General features: G+C 37.5%; 1 protein-coding gene across 8 annotated transcripts in view; it reads right to left on the reverse strand.

Annotated features, from left to right (window-relative positions):
* The window catches only part of SUGCT (succinyl-CoA:glutarate-CoA transferase), a 732,345-nt gene that overhangs the window by 393,271 nt on the left and 324,534 nt on the right, over positions 1-14,540 (reverse strand). For all 8 annotated transcript variants that reach the window (XM_055347702.2, XM_055347701.2, XM_019030300.4 and 5 more), the window contains 2 exons: positions 12,895-12,966; positions 3,043-3,140 (listed from right to left, as the gene is read on the reverse strand). In XM_055347702.2, the coding sequence (XP_055203677.1) occupies positions 3,043-3,140; positions 12,895-12,966 (170 nt within the window). The remainder of the gene's footprint in view (positions 1-3,042; positions 3,141-12,894; positions 12,967-14,540) is intronic.

Here is a 14,540-nt window from a genome sequence, read left to right on the forward strand (position 1 = left end):
TCAGACATTTTCTCTCATTTCTTGCAAGCTTCTGCTCAAATGTCACTTTCACAGAGAAGCCCTCTGTGACCAGACTAAATGAAAAACCCAGCTTCACACTTAACTTCTGGCATTCTTCCTTGTCCTGGCCTGTATTATTTTTCTTGGATACACTTTGTTTCATTCACTTCTCTATCCCCAACACTTGCAACAGTGCCTACTACACAGTTAGTGCTCAATAAATATTTCTTGAGCGCATAAACAAACAAGGACACAGTCATATTTCATGTGCCACTTCAGGGAGGCAATATGAGAGATGAAAAAGGTGTAGCCTTTTGAATCCCATTTCTAACTATTCACTATGTGCCTGACCTGGAGACCACCTCCCTAAATGTCAGAATTTTCATATCAAGTGGGAATAATAACACTTATCTGGCATGTACTTGGCAGCCACCAAAGGCTGGTTCCACTCCTTCCTTTCTCCCTGGCTCCTTTTTTGTGGCTGTGAGCTAATGTAACACTTTTGTTAGGAAATAAAATGCCTGCAAGTTCTAAGGTGGCTGTGTAATGCATGTGCTGAGCAAGACGAGAATGTTGAGAAGGCCCTAGAGCAACATCATTCATAATGACAACTAACGTTGATTGTACTTCTGTTTGGCAATGGCAACGGACAAGGCACGAAAAGGACAACGTTCTTTCCTAAAGGTGCCAACATCCGACTGGGAACAGAGGCTTCTAGAACTGGCCTTGAAGCATGACTAAGTTTCAGAATAGTGGTAATTCTGAGAAGCATTTCAGAGAGGAAACTAAACCAATTGGGAGGGTGACCATAGCAGGGCCGTCCTTTGGAAACATGTAAGAAGAAGAGTGGACAGGAAAGGTGATGTCAGATTATGGAAGACACCGCATGCCAGGCTGGAGGCTACGTCTAATCATGTAACTTATGAAGCACCACTAATATTTTTGAATACTGGAAAAACACAGAATCATATAATGAAAATGACAAATTTTAAGAGACTTCCCAAAGCCAAGCACTAAGCAGTACTAATGATTCCAGTGATATTTGTTCAGAAAAATAAATGATAAGCTTATAAACTGGAATGAATCAATATTCTAATTCTAATCTTCCCAGGTCGTCACTATTTGAACTACCGTGGAGGAAGAGAGACGTGCTAGAAGAGACTTGGAGAACTGCAACTCATAAGAAGGTACCAAAAAATGTCAGCACACTAGCAGAAGAGAGCACAAAAGCTAGCCTGCAAGCAGCCAAGGGCTCTATCTGTGGTCTGTGTTTTAACAGCAGTACCAATGATGATGTGACCTCCTTATGAAATTTCCTCTCCTAGGACTACCCCCCCCACCCACCCCGTCTCTTCCTTGCAGGTCGATTCCTTACTTATTGTTAAGTCTGAATAAAAATATAACAAACTTATAGATACCAAAATGCTGAAACTTCTACTTCTGTGTATAAAAGAACAGAAAGAAGAAGGTTGCAGATTATATAATTCACCCCAAAGAGGGAAAATGGCAATGAGTATGTTACAGATGCTACTAAAAGTCATCCCACAGTTGAACTCTATAACAGAATTTAGGAAGGAATAAAAGTTTTAAAACACAGGAAACCAATCTAGGTATCATATTTTTCTTGGGATCTATTCTTCTCGCAGCATGGTCATGATTATTCAGTTTATCAAAGAGCTTCTGATAAGGTTCTCACAAGTGGCTATTACCGAAACTTGGTAACCATCGTGTGAAAGGAAAAAGCTTTATCAATTAATTATATGAATTACAAATGCTTGAGAGGCATAGAGGCAAAAAGAAGAAATAAATGGGCAGTTCTCATGTGGAGAAAAGTTAATCATTGAGGGCTCTGGGGCTTCGCGGTAGCATCAGAGTTATATTTAACTAGGAACCAGAAAAGGGCACCCAGTTCTCCATCCCCCATTCTGTGTCTATCAGTCCCACAACACACAGTCCCTATTGATATGAACAGCATTTGGCACACGGAAAAGATACAGGCAGTGTTTAAAATTACAAAAGTGTTTAAAGTTACAAAAGTATTTCAAATCCAGGAAAAACAGATAGATGAATGTTGATTCAGATATTCCTGCAGACATCCCCAAATACAAAGACAACAAAAATAAAAACAGCAGAATTTTAGTTCTTATAACTTTGATGTATACTACATAGAAACACATGAGCCTTTTCAAAAGGCTAAATATGGTATTTAAACAAAATTACCTAATTTATTGGCATGATGAGAGCAAATTTTCAATATAAAAGAAAAGTTCATGTGGACATTTAGATCCACAAAAGCCACAAAGCCCATTTGTACAGATTCAGAAGACATGTAAAGGCAAACAAAAAGTGAAACTGACATGAAACAGTAAGAATAATTATTTTCTTCAGACAAACTTGAAAAATTGGTACAGGTATTACAAAAAATAACCTGACATTAATGGAAAAAATTGAAAATAAAATATTCCACTTAATTAACATTAACATTTTATGACCCATAACTCAATGTGGCATCTGCAATGATCCAGAAATAACATCAAGATTCACAGGAGTGGCTCAGAAATGCAAACCAACTCTTGATTTCACCTCTCTTTACCTTGCTTTCCTTACATGTAAAATGGAAATAACAGAACTTACCTCACAGGATGATTATGAGGATTAAACGAGACAATGTATCTAAAGCATTTAACAAAGTGAAAGTATGAAATAATGTTAAATTATTATTGTTGTTGTTGTTGTATTTATGATAAACTAAACCCAAACAGGTACAGGACACAGAGAAACAACCAAATTCAAGTCATGGTGACTTTCTTATTTATATCATTGTTATGACTCAGTACTTAACAAAACATAAAATGTGTTCAAGTGCTTCTAAACAAACAAACAAAAAAACCCCACAGCTTTAAAATCTCTCCACCAGCCAGTTTTGTAAAATGAAAGAGAATTACAAATTGATCTCAAATAAGCCAAGAAAAAACACATAAAACACCAGATAAATGCTTATCACATAATTCTTAAATGGATGAATACAAGATCCAAACTTACCGCTCAGATAATATTTTAATAAGCTCTTTTCTATTGTGTACCCGAAGGTGGTTAGTTTTATACTTGGAATTATCAATCAACTCAGGCAAATCCAAGATCTAAAAGAAAAAAATAATTTTCAAGTATAAGAAATAGGTTGTTCTTGTACCTGCCTGTGGGTGCTAGTGTTCAGGTCCTATCTCTCCCTTCTCAAGAACATTCCTTGCTGGTCTTTATGCCCCTCAACAAGGACATATGGAGGGAACAAGCACACGATTAGGATGGAACATGCTAGTGAAAGGGTTTGTCATTCATAAGAGGCTTTTACTACATTTAAGCAAATATTCTTACATATAGGAGACCAGCAAAAGATGCCCATAAGTCTTATACCAAATATGAGAATATAGGAAACATGTTATCAGATCCCCACAGAAAAAAATCTTGTTTAGAGGAAATAGGGAGAGAGATGCTAAACTGGGTAAAACGGACCAAATTTTAAAAACCAATATCATAAGTGCATATCTACATGTATCTTGTATACAGTCAACATGTACCTTGTAGATATATTCACTTATTTATACCACATGTAAATAAAATACTGTGATCTTCCCAGGTTGTCCTACGCAGAATGTTCTAAAAGCTGCTAAAATAAAGTAAAAGCAAATACATTTACCCAAATTCTCACCATTTAAACAATAGCAAATTAAAAGATCTTCTTCCTATAGAAGTATCACTATGTTTTATTAATATATCTCCCTGAAGTAATACCAACTAGAAATGCTTTTATAGATTTCCTCTTGTGCTCCTCCTCAATAAGGGGAAAATCTATCTTGCAAGTCCCTTTGGACAACATTCAACGTTAACAAGACCATAATGAAAGTACCAAGTGGATTTGGAATGGAAAAGTTTTACAAAGACTGTGTAGAGGCAGTGCTTGGCAGTTGTATTGGAAAGTCACAAGGAGTATTTACAGCCTGGGGGCAGGCCACACGGCCTACAGAAAGCTTCATTGCCTTTATTAATATATTTACTTTCAATATAAATATTTAATGGTTTCATTTATTTTCCACAGTTTAAATAAAATCTATCTATTAATCATCTTACAAAGGACAGAGAAGTGAAGAAGATTCCCTTGAGTAAAGAGACCATCTCAGTGGTGTAATTTTTCTTTCACATGTTTCACTTATTTCCTTTAGGAATAATAAAGACAGCATTATTCTCCCTGATTTTAAAAACCAACACCACATACAGCACCCTTTCTAGAAACCTCCCTGTCACAACACCTGATCCAAGAATTGGCCTCAAGACTTGTCTAGCAGTTAGACACCCTCCCTCCGTAAGAGTGAATAAGTCATTCCAAGAAAAAAGCAAGTGTCTTCACTAAGTCACAGGTTAAATTTATAAACCTGGCCTCACCCAAAAAGCACCAACAGCAACAAAAAATTACACAGTGACCACACTTAAGGGTAACTGGAATGCCCATGTGTCCTCTGTATTTGACTTACTGGAACTCTTTTCTGTTTCAAAGATGGTGTGAAATTGTTGGCCAAAGTAATAATCCTTCCATCTTCACCTATGCCAGCTAACATTCAAAATGTTTCGAGAGACAACTTCAATGACTGTGATCATAACTATTATTTTGGAGCTTAAATTAAAAGAGTGCTGCCTGGGATAAAATAAAACAATGTACATGAAAATGCTTGACATATTAAGCACTAAATAAATGTGAAATATTCCAACGAGGTACTGTTTCCCCCAAAAGATATTTTTTTTTTTTTTTGAGACAGTCTCACACTGTTGCGTAGGCTGGAGTGCAGGGGCACGATCTCAGCTCACTGCAACCTCCACCTCCTGGGTTCAAGGGATTCTCCTGCCTCAGCTTCCTGAGTAGCTGCAATTACAGGCATGCGCGCCATCATGCCCGGCTAATTTTTCTGTATTTTTAGTAGAGATGAGGTTTTACCATGTTGGTCAGGCTTGTCTCGAACTCCTGACCTCAAATGATCCACCCACTTCGGCCTCCCAAAGTGCTTGGATTACAGGCATGAGCCACAGAGTCTGGCCAGAAAAATTTAAAAAGCATATATTGGTACAAAAAAGAAAGGAGGGAGGGCTCTGCAAAAAAATGAAGAGACATTGGCAAAAACAAAAAAAAAGAAAATAACAAAACACCATAAACTGAGTAGCAAACAAAAGGAGAAGAGAAAAAATAATGAAGACCCATGATAATAAAAACTGCAAGTGTTTTAACATGCCTATCATCTAATGTTCCCCTTAAAGCAAAAACCAAAATCCTTAAGATAGTCTGGAAGGTTCTACACAATATGGTGCTATTACCTCTCTAACATCACCTGTTACCATGCTCTCCTCCCTTGCTCATTGCTGCAGCCATTTCATCTTCTTGCTGGACCAGAAACATGTCTATTCCACTTCAGCCTCAGTAGTTTTAAAATAGCTATTCCTTTACTTGGAACATCTTCCACCAGACATCTAGTTAGCTAGCTCCTCCTTTCCTTGGTTGAGTAGGCTCAAATTCAACTTCTTAATGCAACTACCCTGATTACCCTACCCCCATCACAGGCCACCCCACCCCACTCAACACTGACTCCCCTGATTCCCTCTTCCCTTGACCACTTTTTCCCATAATATTTATCACCTAACATATTTATTATGTTTATTACTCCCTATCTGTCTGCCCTGCTAAAATATAAGCTTCACAAAGTCAAAGTATTTTAAATGTTTTGTTCACTGGTATAGCCCAAATGCTGACAACACATTCTTCAGCTGACAAGCTCATAGATAAACAATGTGAACAATTTCAGGTGTATGATATTGCAGACATTATTCTATGCATATATCTTATTCAATTATGTATAAAATCACTTTTTAGTTGCAGCCAGGGGCGGTGGCTCATGCCTATAATCCCAGCACTTTTGGGAGGCCAAGGCAGGTGGATCACCTGAGGTCAAGAGTTGGAGACCAACCTGGCCAACATGGTGAAACCCCATCTCTACTAAAAATACAAAAATTAGTCGGGCATGATGGTGGGTGCCTGTAATCCCAGCTACTCAGGAGGCTGAGGCACAAGAATCACTTGAACCCAGGAGGCGGAGGTTGCAGTGAGCCGAGATCATGCCATTACACTCCATCCTGGGCAATAGAGCAAGACTCCATCTCATAAATAAAAATAAATAAATAAAAAAATATAAATATAGTTGCTTCTTAAAAGCTATATGGCCTCTTGAAAGAGCTGTTTGTCAGGAGAAAATTATGAAGAGTTGTCATTGCCTGTAAGTCATAATGTTCATATACACCGCCATCACTTTATGTGCATTACTGACACAACACATGTTAAGTTTAATTGCCATTTAAAATGGCATCCAGTATGATAGAAAATATGATAACTCAGTACTGAAATAAAATATCTTTGCATATGCAGGAAGGTGCAGAAACAGAGAATCACTTGTAGCATAAGAACTACTGGAATCTAGCTTTTAGATAAAGGAAAAGGCAACATCTCTTGTGAAATGTGAGGTTTCACAATTTCTCAACAAATTCAGATCATCTGATCTTCCCTCTGCCAGCACAAATGTTAAATAAGTATTTGCACAAGAATTTGTTGCAAACAAGTTTTCTGAGGTGACAAAAACTGGTCCATAGTTAATATAGCCCCACTCCAGTTTTCTTTTCATTAGTGTTTGCCTCTTTTGTTTGTGTTTGTATATTTTTCCATCTTCTTACTTTAACTTAACAGTATCATTATATTTGAAGTGAATTTCAAATATGAATTGGACAGCATAGAGTTGGGTCATTTTTTTCTGACAACTTCTGTTAATTCATATATTTAGACCATTCACATGCAATGTTATTGATATTTTTGAATGACTTAGATCTATCAGTTTATTCTTTTTTCTGTTTATCCCAGTTTTGCTTTCTGGTATTCTTTAGAGTCGTTACTATTACACTTACCTATTTTGATTTTGGCTATATTTTTGCATAGATGTTTAATGATAGATGTTTAATGACTGCTTAGGGGATCATAATGCATATACTTTTCGCATTGTAGTTAGAATCAAAATTTTACCACTTCAAGTGGAATATAGCAAACTTACTACAATATAGTCCCTTTACTCTCCCCATTTTATGTTGTGTTTATCTGTATGTTAGATCTACATACACTGAAAATCCCATCAGACAGTATCTTAATGTTTGCTTTCACCCATCAAATATTTCAAAGAATTCACCAGGAAAAGAATAGACCACTATATTCACCCAGATATTTACTATTTACGTTACTTTTCCTTCATTTCTGATGTTTCCAGTTCACTTCTGACAACATTTACCTTCTGTAAGTGAAAAATTCCTGGAAAAATTATTTTAGAGCAAGTCAGCTGGCTACAAATTCCCTCAGTTTTCCTTTAAACAGAACATCTTTATTTAACCTTCATTTCTTAAGGATATTTCTACTGGATATTGAAATCTAGGTTGGCATTTCTTTCCATTCAGCCTTTTAAACATGTTGTGCCACTTCTTCCCTAGCATTAATTTCTGACCAAAAAAAACGCAGTTAATTAAATCACTGTTCCCCCATGGATAATACATTTTTTTTCCCTCTGGGTGTTTTTCTGGATGATTTTTGTGTATCCACTGTGTTACAATTGCCTATAGTATTGAGTGCAGTAACATGTACATGCTGTACAGATTTATAGCCTAGGAGGAATAGGCTATCCCATATAGCCTATGTGTGTAGCAGGCTATACCATCTAGGTTTGTGTAAGTACACTCTATGATATTCACACACCACCACCAACTGACACATTTCTCAGGACATACACCTGTTGTTAAAGGACACATTATGTATTCACGCATAGATTTTTTTCAGTTTATCCCATTTATGGTTTGCTGAAATTATTAAATCTACGGGCATTTAACTTTTACCAAATTTGGTATATATAAAATTGTTATTTCTGCAAATATTTTTTCAGCATGTACAGTTTCTCCCCTCATTCTGGGACTACAATGACATAAATATTGGACTTTTTGTTATTGTTGAATAGGTTCCTGAGGATCTGTTATTTCTTGTTTTGAGCAGGAAGGAGCTATCTTTTGTTCTCTCTATTGTTCAGATTGAATAATTTCTGTTGATCTATCTTTAAGTTCCTTGTCATCTTCATTGCACTATTGAGCTCAACCAGTGAGGTGTAATTTTTTTCTTGGTTATTATACTTTTAAGTTTTTAATTTTCCTTTTGGTTCTTCTTCATATCTTATATTTCTTTGCTAAATATTTCTATATCCCATTTATTTAAACAGTGTTTGTGATGCTTGTTAGAGCGTTGTTATAACAGCTATGTAAACATCTTTGTAAGTTAATTCCAACATCTGTGTCATCTTCACATTGGCATTGATGGCCTGTTCTCATGCAAGTTCTGGTTCTTCATACGCTCAGTAATAATGGATTGTATCCTGGACATTTTGAACATTATATTATGAGCCACTGGCTCTTGTTTAAATTCTAAGGAGAATTTTTACTCTTGCTGGTTTAGCAGACAATTGACCTGGTTACATCCAGGCTGCCAGTTCTTACCCACCTTCTGTGGGCTTTGATTCTCATGTTGATTAAGGTTTCAAAGCCTTTGCAGTGTTATTTGAATCTGACTAGTAAGTGCCAAACCTAATGGTCATATGACAACCTGGGCAGTTGTCTATTTATTAATTCAGTTCCTATCATCTTTGGTATGCTGATTAGGATCAAATTAGTGCATATGCAAGTAAGGGGTGATCCCAACAGTTCATAAACAACATCAAGGATTGCTTTGTCAAGATCTTCACTCTGCAATCTCTCTAGCATTTTCCAGTTGCCTGGGGCTCCTGCTTTAGTTATCCCACTCCCCAGCATGGTTCCAGGGCAGAGGCCATGCAACAGGAGGATGGAGGGGGAAAAAGAAAGGAGATTCACTCCTTTCTTTGGGAACACAGCTCAGCAATGAAGAAAGTTCTTCCTTCTCAGAGTTGGCTCCTGCTCATCTGCTGTTTCCAATACAGGATTACTTGGGGTCTGGGGCATAAGAAAATGGAAAGGAGGGGAAAACAAACTATTTCCACACTCTCTCTGACATTACAGGTCACTTTTTCATGTTCTTTGCACTGGGAATAAAGAGCATTTCCTGGATATCTGCTGCGTTGCCTGGTGCTCACTTCCAGGTTTCAGGTTCAACTATACTCAAGTGAAGGAATAACTAGAGGGAAAAGCTGGTTAAGTTGACTGCCAGTTAGAGGTACTTCAAATTCAGGTGTTCTCCCCTAAATCTCTTACTATTTACTTTTCAAAGTCTTTTAATACATGCTTCATGGATTCATGCAATTCTGTCCAGGTATGATCACCATGATCGGGGTAAGTGGGAAAAGTGTATTTACTCTCTCCTCCTCAGAACCAGAATCTTCATATCTAATTTTCATAGATGTCATTTATTAAGTGCATATGAGCAAGGCCTATTCTAAGTGCTTCACTTCTCTAACACTTTCCAAACCCCTAAGTTGTATACAAGTATAATTACGTATTATAATCTTCATTTTTTACATAGGAAAACAGATGCTTAGAAAAGATTAAGGACCGTGACAGAGTTCACCTACCTACTAATAAGACTTACAGTAGGCCTTAAACATTATACCTTGGATATATTATATTTTGGAGCAGGCGGTCTAAAAACTTGCTCCAAAATCACCTACAGTCCTTCTTAAAACTGAAGTTTCCTCTACCTCACCCCAGACATACTAAAGTAAAATGTTCGGGAATGGGGCTAAAGGACATTCCTATGCATACTACATTGAGAACCAATGTATAGTCTCTCCAGTAAAAGAAGCCTTCAGTCTACATTACTTTCAAAAGGATGTCAATATTCAATATTTCATATAGGAATACCCATTTGGGTGGCATCCATCAGCTTAAAATAGCTTACATATGCTCACTTTCATACTTTGCTGTATCATGGTAAGGAACATTAAGTAGGACTTGTTATGAACAAGGTTCACTTTATACACAACAAGATTTTCTGGAACCTCAGACTTGAACCCAATATTCTTGCTCCCACTCCAACTCCTTACAATGAAAGCTCACTAATATAGCTCCTCCCCAAGAATTATCAATCAACCACTATATCAATTCTATTTTGGAAAGAGACTAGGCATAAGTCAATTCCATTCATTTGTCACAGACAGTGCTGCCACATTTCTCACCAGGAACTAAAGCTGTCCCATCTTTCCTGATGGAGTGTACTTGACAAAAGAACAGTTTTGAGGGGCTCACTGTGAAGAACTGGGAACCCCATCTTCTATAAGCCCAGTTTGAATAACAAGGCTCTCAGTAATAAATAAATATGAGTAAAAAAAATGCTTAGAAGAAATCCACACACTACACATAACTGGGAAGGGAAGAAAACCTTGCATCAGAATGGAGGAACAGATGATTTTTCTTAGGTAAGAAGGTGTTTAGGACAAGTTTACATGTGCGGGCATAATTACAAAGATTTGAAAAAGTCAATCAGATTGCAGCATTCACGCAGGATGCCTAGCTAATAATGTAAATAACTCAAGAATCCCGTACACATAAATCTTCTGAGAATCTCAAAGAGTTTTACAGACATTGGATTAATGGCTCATAACAGGGATTATCATTCCTAACTCTCATATGGGAAAATCAAGGTCAAGTGTGCCATTCCTAAGGCCCTCTGATAGTCTCCTTTATAAGCAATGTGTTATAACACACCATAACAATAAGTCATATTTCAGTACTAAAACTTCTGGCAAATATTCTGCTTTGAAATAAGAACCTTTGTTGAAAACTGTTCTTATGGATATTTATGAGGAAGTTCAAAAGTGTTAACTTGATCAGCAGTAATGAATCAAAAATACGAAGAATTCAGTACAGTTATTTTCAAAACTAAAGAGTATGTCAAACAGTAATTTTCACTGCCAGGTCCTCCCACCCCCAACCCCACGACTTTCTGGAGAAAGAAAACTCCAAAACATATGGCCCAGGAAGAAAATCTGTACTCGTTTATAGCAATGAACTGGCTTATACATCTCTGCAGTTAGAGTACGCAAATGACTTCACAGGCAACAGCTTCCGTATGTTTCATATTTTTAACATTGACCGTTCATAATAAAGATTCTTTGATCCCAGATCAAATGTTTGAATTGATTTTCCCTACACTTACTCAGAGTCACCATTTAAAAGGCTCCCCTCTTTCCCACCTCAGATGTTTCAGCCCTTCCTGCAGTCAGAACTATCTCCATTTGTCACCTTCTCCCTGGTCCTTCCCATCCCTTTGCTGTGGTTTTTAGCTCTGCTCCCTACCTTCTCATACAAAAGACGCACAGTAATAAGTAATTTCTATACATAATAAGTTAACTACAGTAAATGAGATTCAGGATTTCATAGGCATCTCTTTTTTTTTTGAGACAGAGTCTCCCTCTGTCGCCTAGGCTTGAGTGCAGTGGCGCGATCTCGGCTCGCTGCAACCTCCGCCTCCCGGGTTCAAGCAATTCTCCTGCCTCAGCCGAGTAGCTGGGACTACAGGCACATGGCCGCCACACCTGGCTAATTGTTTGTATTTATTAGTAGAGACAGGGTTTCACCATGTTGCTCAGGCTGGTCGAGAACTCCTGAGCTCAGGCAATCTGCCCACCTCGGCCTCTCAAAGTGCTGGGATTTCAGGCATGAGCCACTGCGCCTGGCCCTCATAGTCATCTTTAATAACACTGAAAGCTCATGGTAAAATTTAGTATAAAAGCTGATTGTCTCTCAAAAAAAAAAACAGAAAAAAATCCTTAACAGGTAAGGCCTTTGGATATATTTAAGAAAAATAAAAATAAAAATGAAATTCTATTCCTTGGATTAAAACTAGAAAAAATGAACAGATACCTAAGTTCTAAAATTAAAACAAAACACCGAAGTCTTGATAACTAATATAAACATCAAATAAGGAAAAAAAAAAAGTCTAGTAGGCCGGGTGCAGTGGTTCATGCCTGTAATCCTAGAACTTTGGGAGGCTGAGGTGGGCAGATCGCTTGAGGTCAGGAGTTCGAGACCACCCTGGCCAGCATAGTGAAACCACATCTCTACTAAAAATACAAAAATAGCCAGGCATGGTGGCATGCACCTGTAATCCCAGCTCCTCTGGAGGCTGAGGCAGGAGAATCACTTGAAGCAAGGAGGCAGAGGTTGCAGTGATCTGAGATGGCGAAGTTTAGTAAATGCTACAAGTTTAGAATATCCCTAAGAATAAATTATTTTAAATGATTCCAAGGTCTTTACTTTAAGGCCTTGTTGAGAAGGAACAATTTAATATAATCTTAATTCCTAAAACCTTGAAACATAAATTCTTCAGAAAGGTACTCATTAAATAAAGGTTAAGTTGAAAAAAAGTTTTAAAATTTCCAGTAGTAAATAAAATAAATATGGGAGTAGCTTAACTATATTTGGTTCCAATTAACCTGATATAGTAAAAGAGAAGGAGGGAGAGAACGAAAGGAAGAAAGGAAGGCAGGAAGGGAAGGAGGGAGGTGAAAAAAAGAAAAAAATACCAGTGTTAAAGGTCCCTTTAAAGATGATTCCCCCATTTTGTTTGGAATGGTAGGCAGGTCAAGTTTTAGGACGATTTAAGCTACTACGATTCTTCACTTTAAAATACAGCCAAATACCACAAAAAACACAGAATGCTAATTTGGACTCTGCCTTATCCTTTATACGCATGAATATCCTATACTTTTAGTTGCTAACACAGGGGGCCTAAGTTGGTTGTGACCTGGGCAAAACTGAACTTTCCCTGGTTTTGTACAAGATCATCGACCAATCCCAATAATTATAGATTACCTTGCACACGGTGGCAAACTGCTGGTTATTTCCTGCTCCAACTACAATATAGCCATCCTTGGTTTTAAAAGCCTAAAAGAAATAAATACACAGGTAAATATTATTTATATGTTGACAAGACCACAAAAATTTAATTTCTAAAATATCTATATAGAAAGCTTGTTCTAAAGCAATGTTATTAATTCAATATCGATTAATTTGTATCTTTTTCATATATGTATACATATATATCTTCCACAAAAGATATTATATATATATATATATACACACTAACTAAATGTCAAACAGTCAATAGCCACATGTGGCTAGTGGCTATTGTATTAGCCAGCACAGACGGAATATTTCCATCATCACAGAATAGATCTCTCTCTCTCTCTCTCTCTCTATATATATATATATATACACACACACACATATATGTCTATGTATGTATGTATGTATATATGAGTGTGTGTGTGTGTGTGTGTGTGTATGTATTTGGTGACACCATCTGTCTCTGTCACCCAGGCTCCCAGGATGGAGTGCAATGGCACGATCTCAGCTTACTGCTCCACCTCCCAGGTTTAAGCAATCCTCCTGCCTCAGCCTCCTGTGTATCTGGGACTACAGGTGCATGGCGCCATGCCCAGCTAATTTTGTACTTTTTGTAGAAATGGGGTCTCACTATGTTGCCCAGGCAGGTCTTAAACCCCTGGGCTCAAGATCTGCTTACCTCAGCCTCCCAAAGTGCCGGGATTACAGGCATGAGCCACCATGCCTGGCCCTTTTTCTTTTATATTTGGATAGTTGGTTTCATTTAGATGGTTCTAAGCATTTCCTAACTCTTCCACTGTTACAACATTTGTCAAAAAAACAAAAAAGAGTGATTCAAAAAAATAAAGGAAATCCATTATAATGTACAAAATAAAATACTCTATTCATTATGGTTTGGAACAATTAAGAATTTTTTTGTTTTATTTTCATTTTTTCCCTGTAGGGCAAAAAGCATTATAAGGCAAAAAGCATTATGTTTCTACAAAGTGTAAGAAGCATAGATAGAAAGAAGGGAGAAGCAAAGGAAGGAGAAGGAAGGAAGGAAGGGAGGGAGGGAGGGAGGGAGGGAGGGAACTGGGAGAGGGAAGGAAAGTGACCTCATGGAGCTACATTGCTTCTTTCAAGAACTCAAATGTAATCTTTTGGGCACTCTTTAATTTTAGTGGCAAAAATGGACACATCAGTATCTCTCTGGACCTCATGTGGCTTTATGTACCTAAAAATGCCTGTCCTTTTTTGGTGACAGGTTCCTGTGGACAGCGATGGACACTCTAACCACCCACAGTCCTAGCCCATTGGAGAATGTTTTAGCACTTCTTTCTCCACATATGATCACAGTGAAATTGCAGGAACCAAATTTTACCCACAGAAGGCCTCATTCCTACTTCCCCAAAGTAAATTAGCTATTTGAATTTTCATCCTTTCTACATAAAAACTGTGCTGTATCTCCACCTACTTTTTCTTCACTTCCTCCTCCCTTTGAGAAAAAAGACTGTTTTCCTTGACTGGACTTACTCCTGGGCTGATCACCTCCACCTGCATCCTCCAGAACTTGCTTAATCATCTGTAAGTTCTTCATTTCCACTGAATCCTTCTCTTCTGCCTATATATAG

Source organism: Gorilla gorilla, chromosome 6, assembly GCF_029281585.2.
Source record: "Gorilla gorilla gorilla isolate KB3781 chromosome 6, NHGRI_mGorGor1-v2.1_pri, whole genome shotgun sequence".
NCBI lineage: Eukaryota > Metazoa > Chordata > Mammalia > Primates > Hominidae > Gorilla > Gorilla gorilla.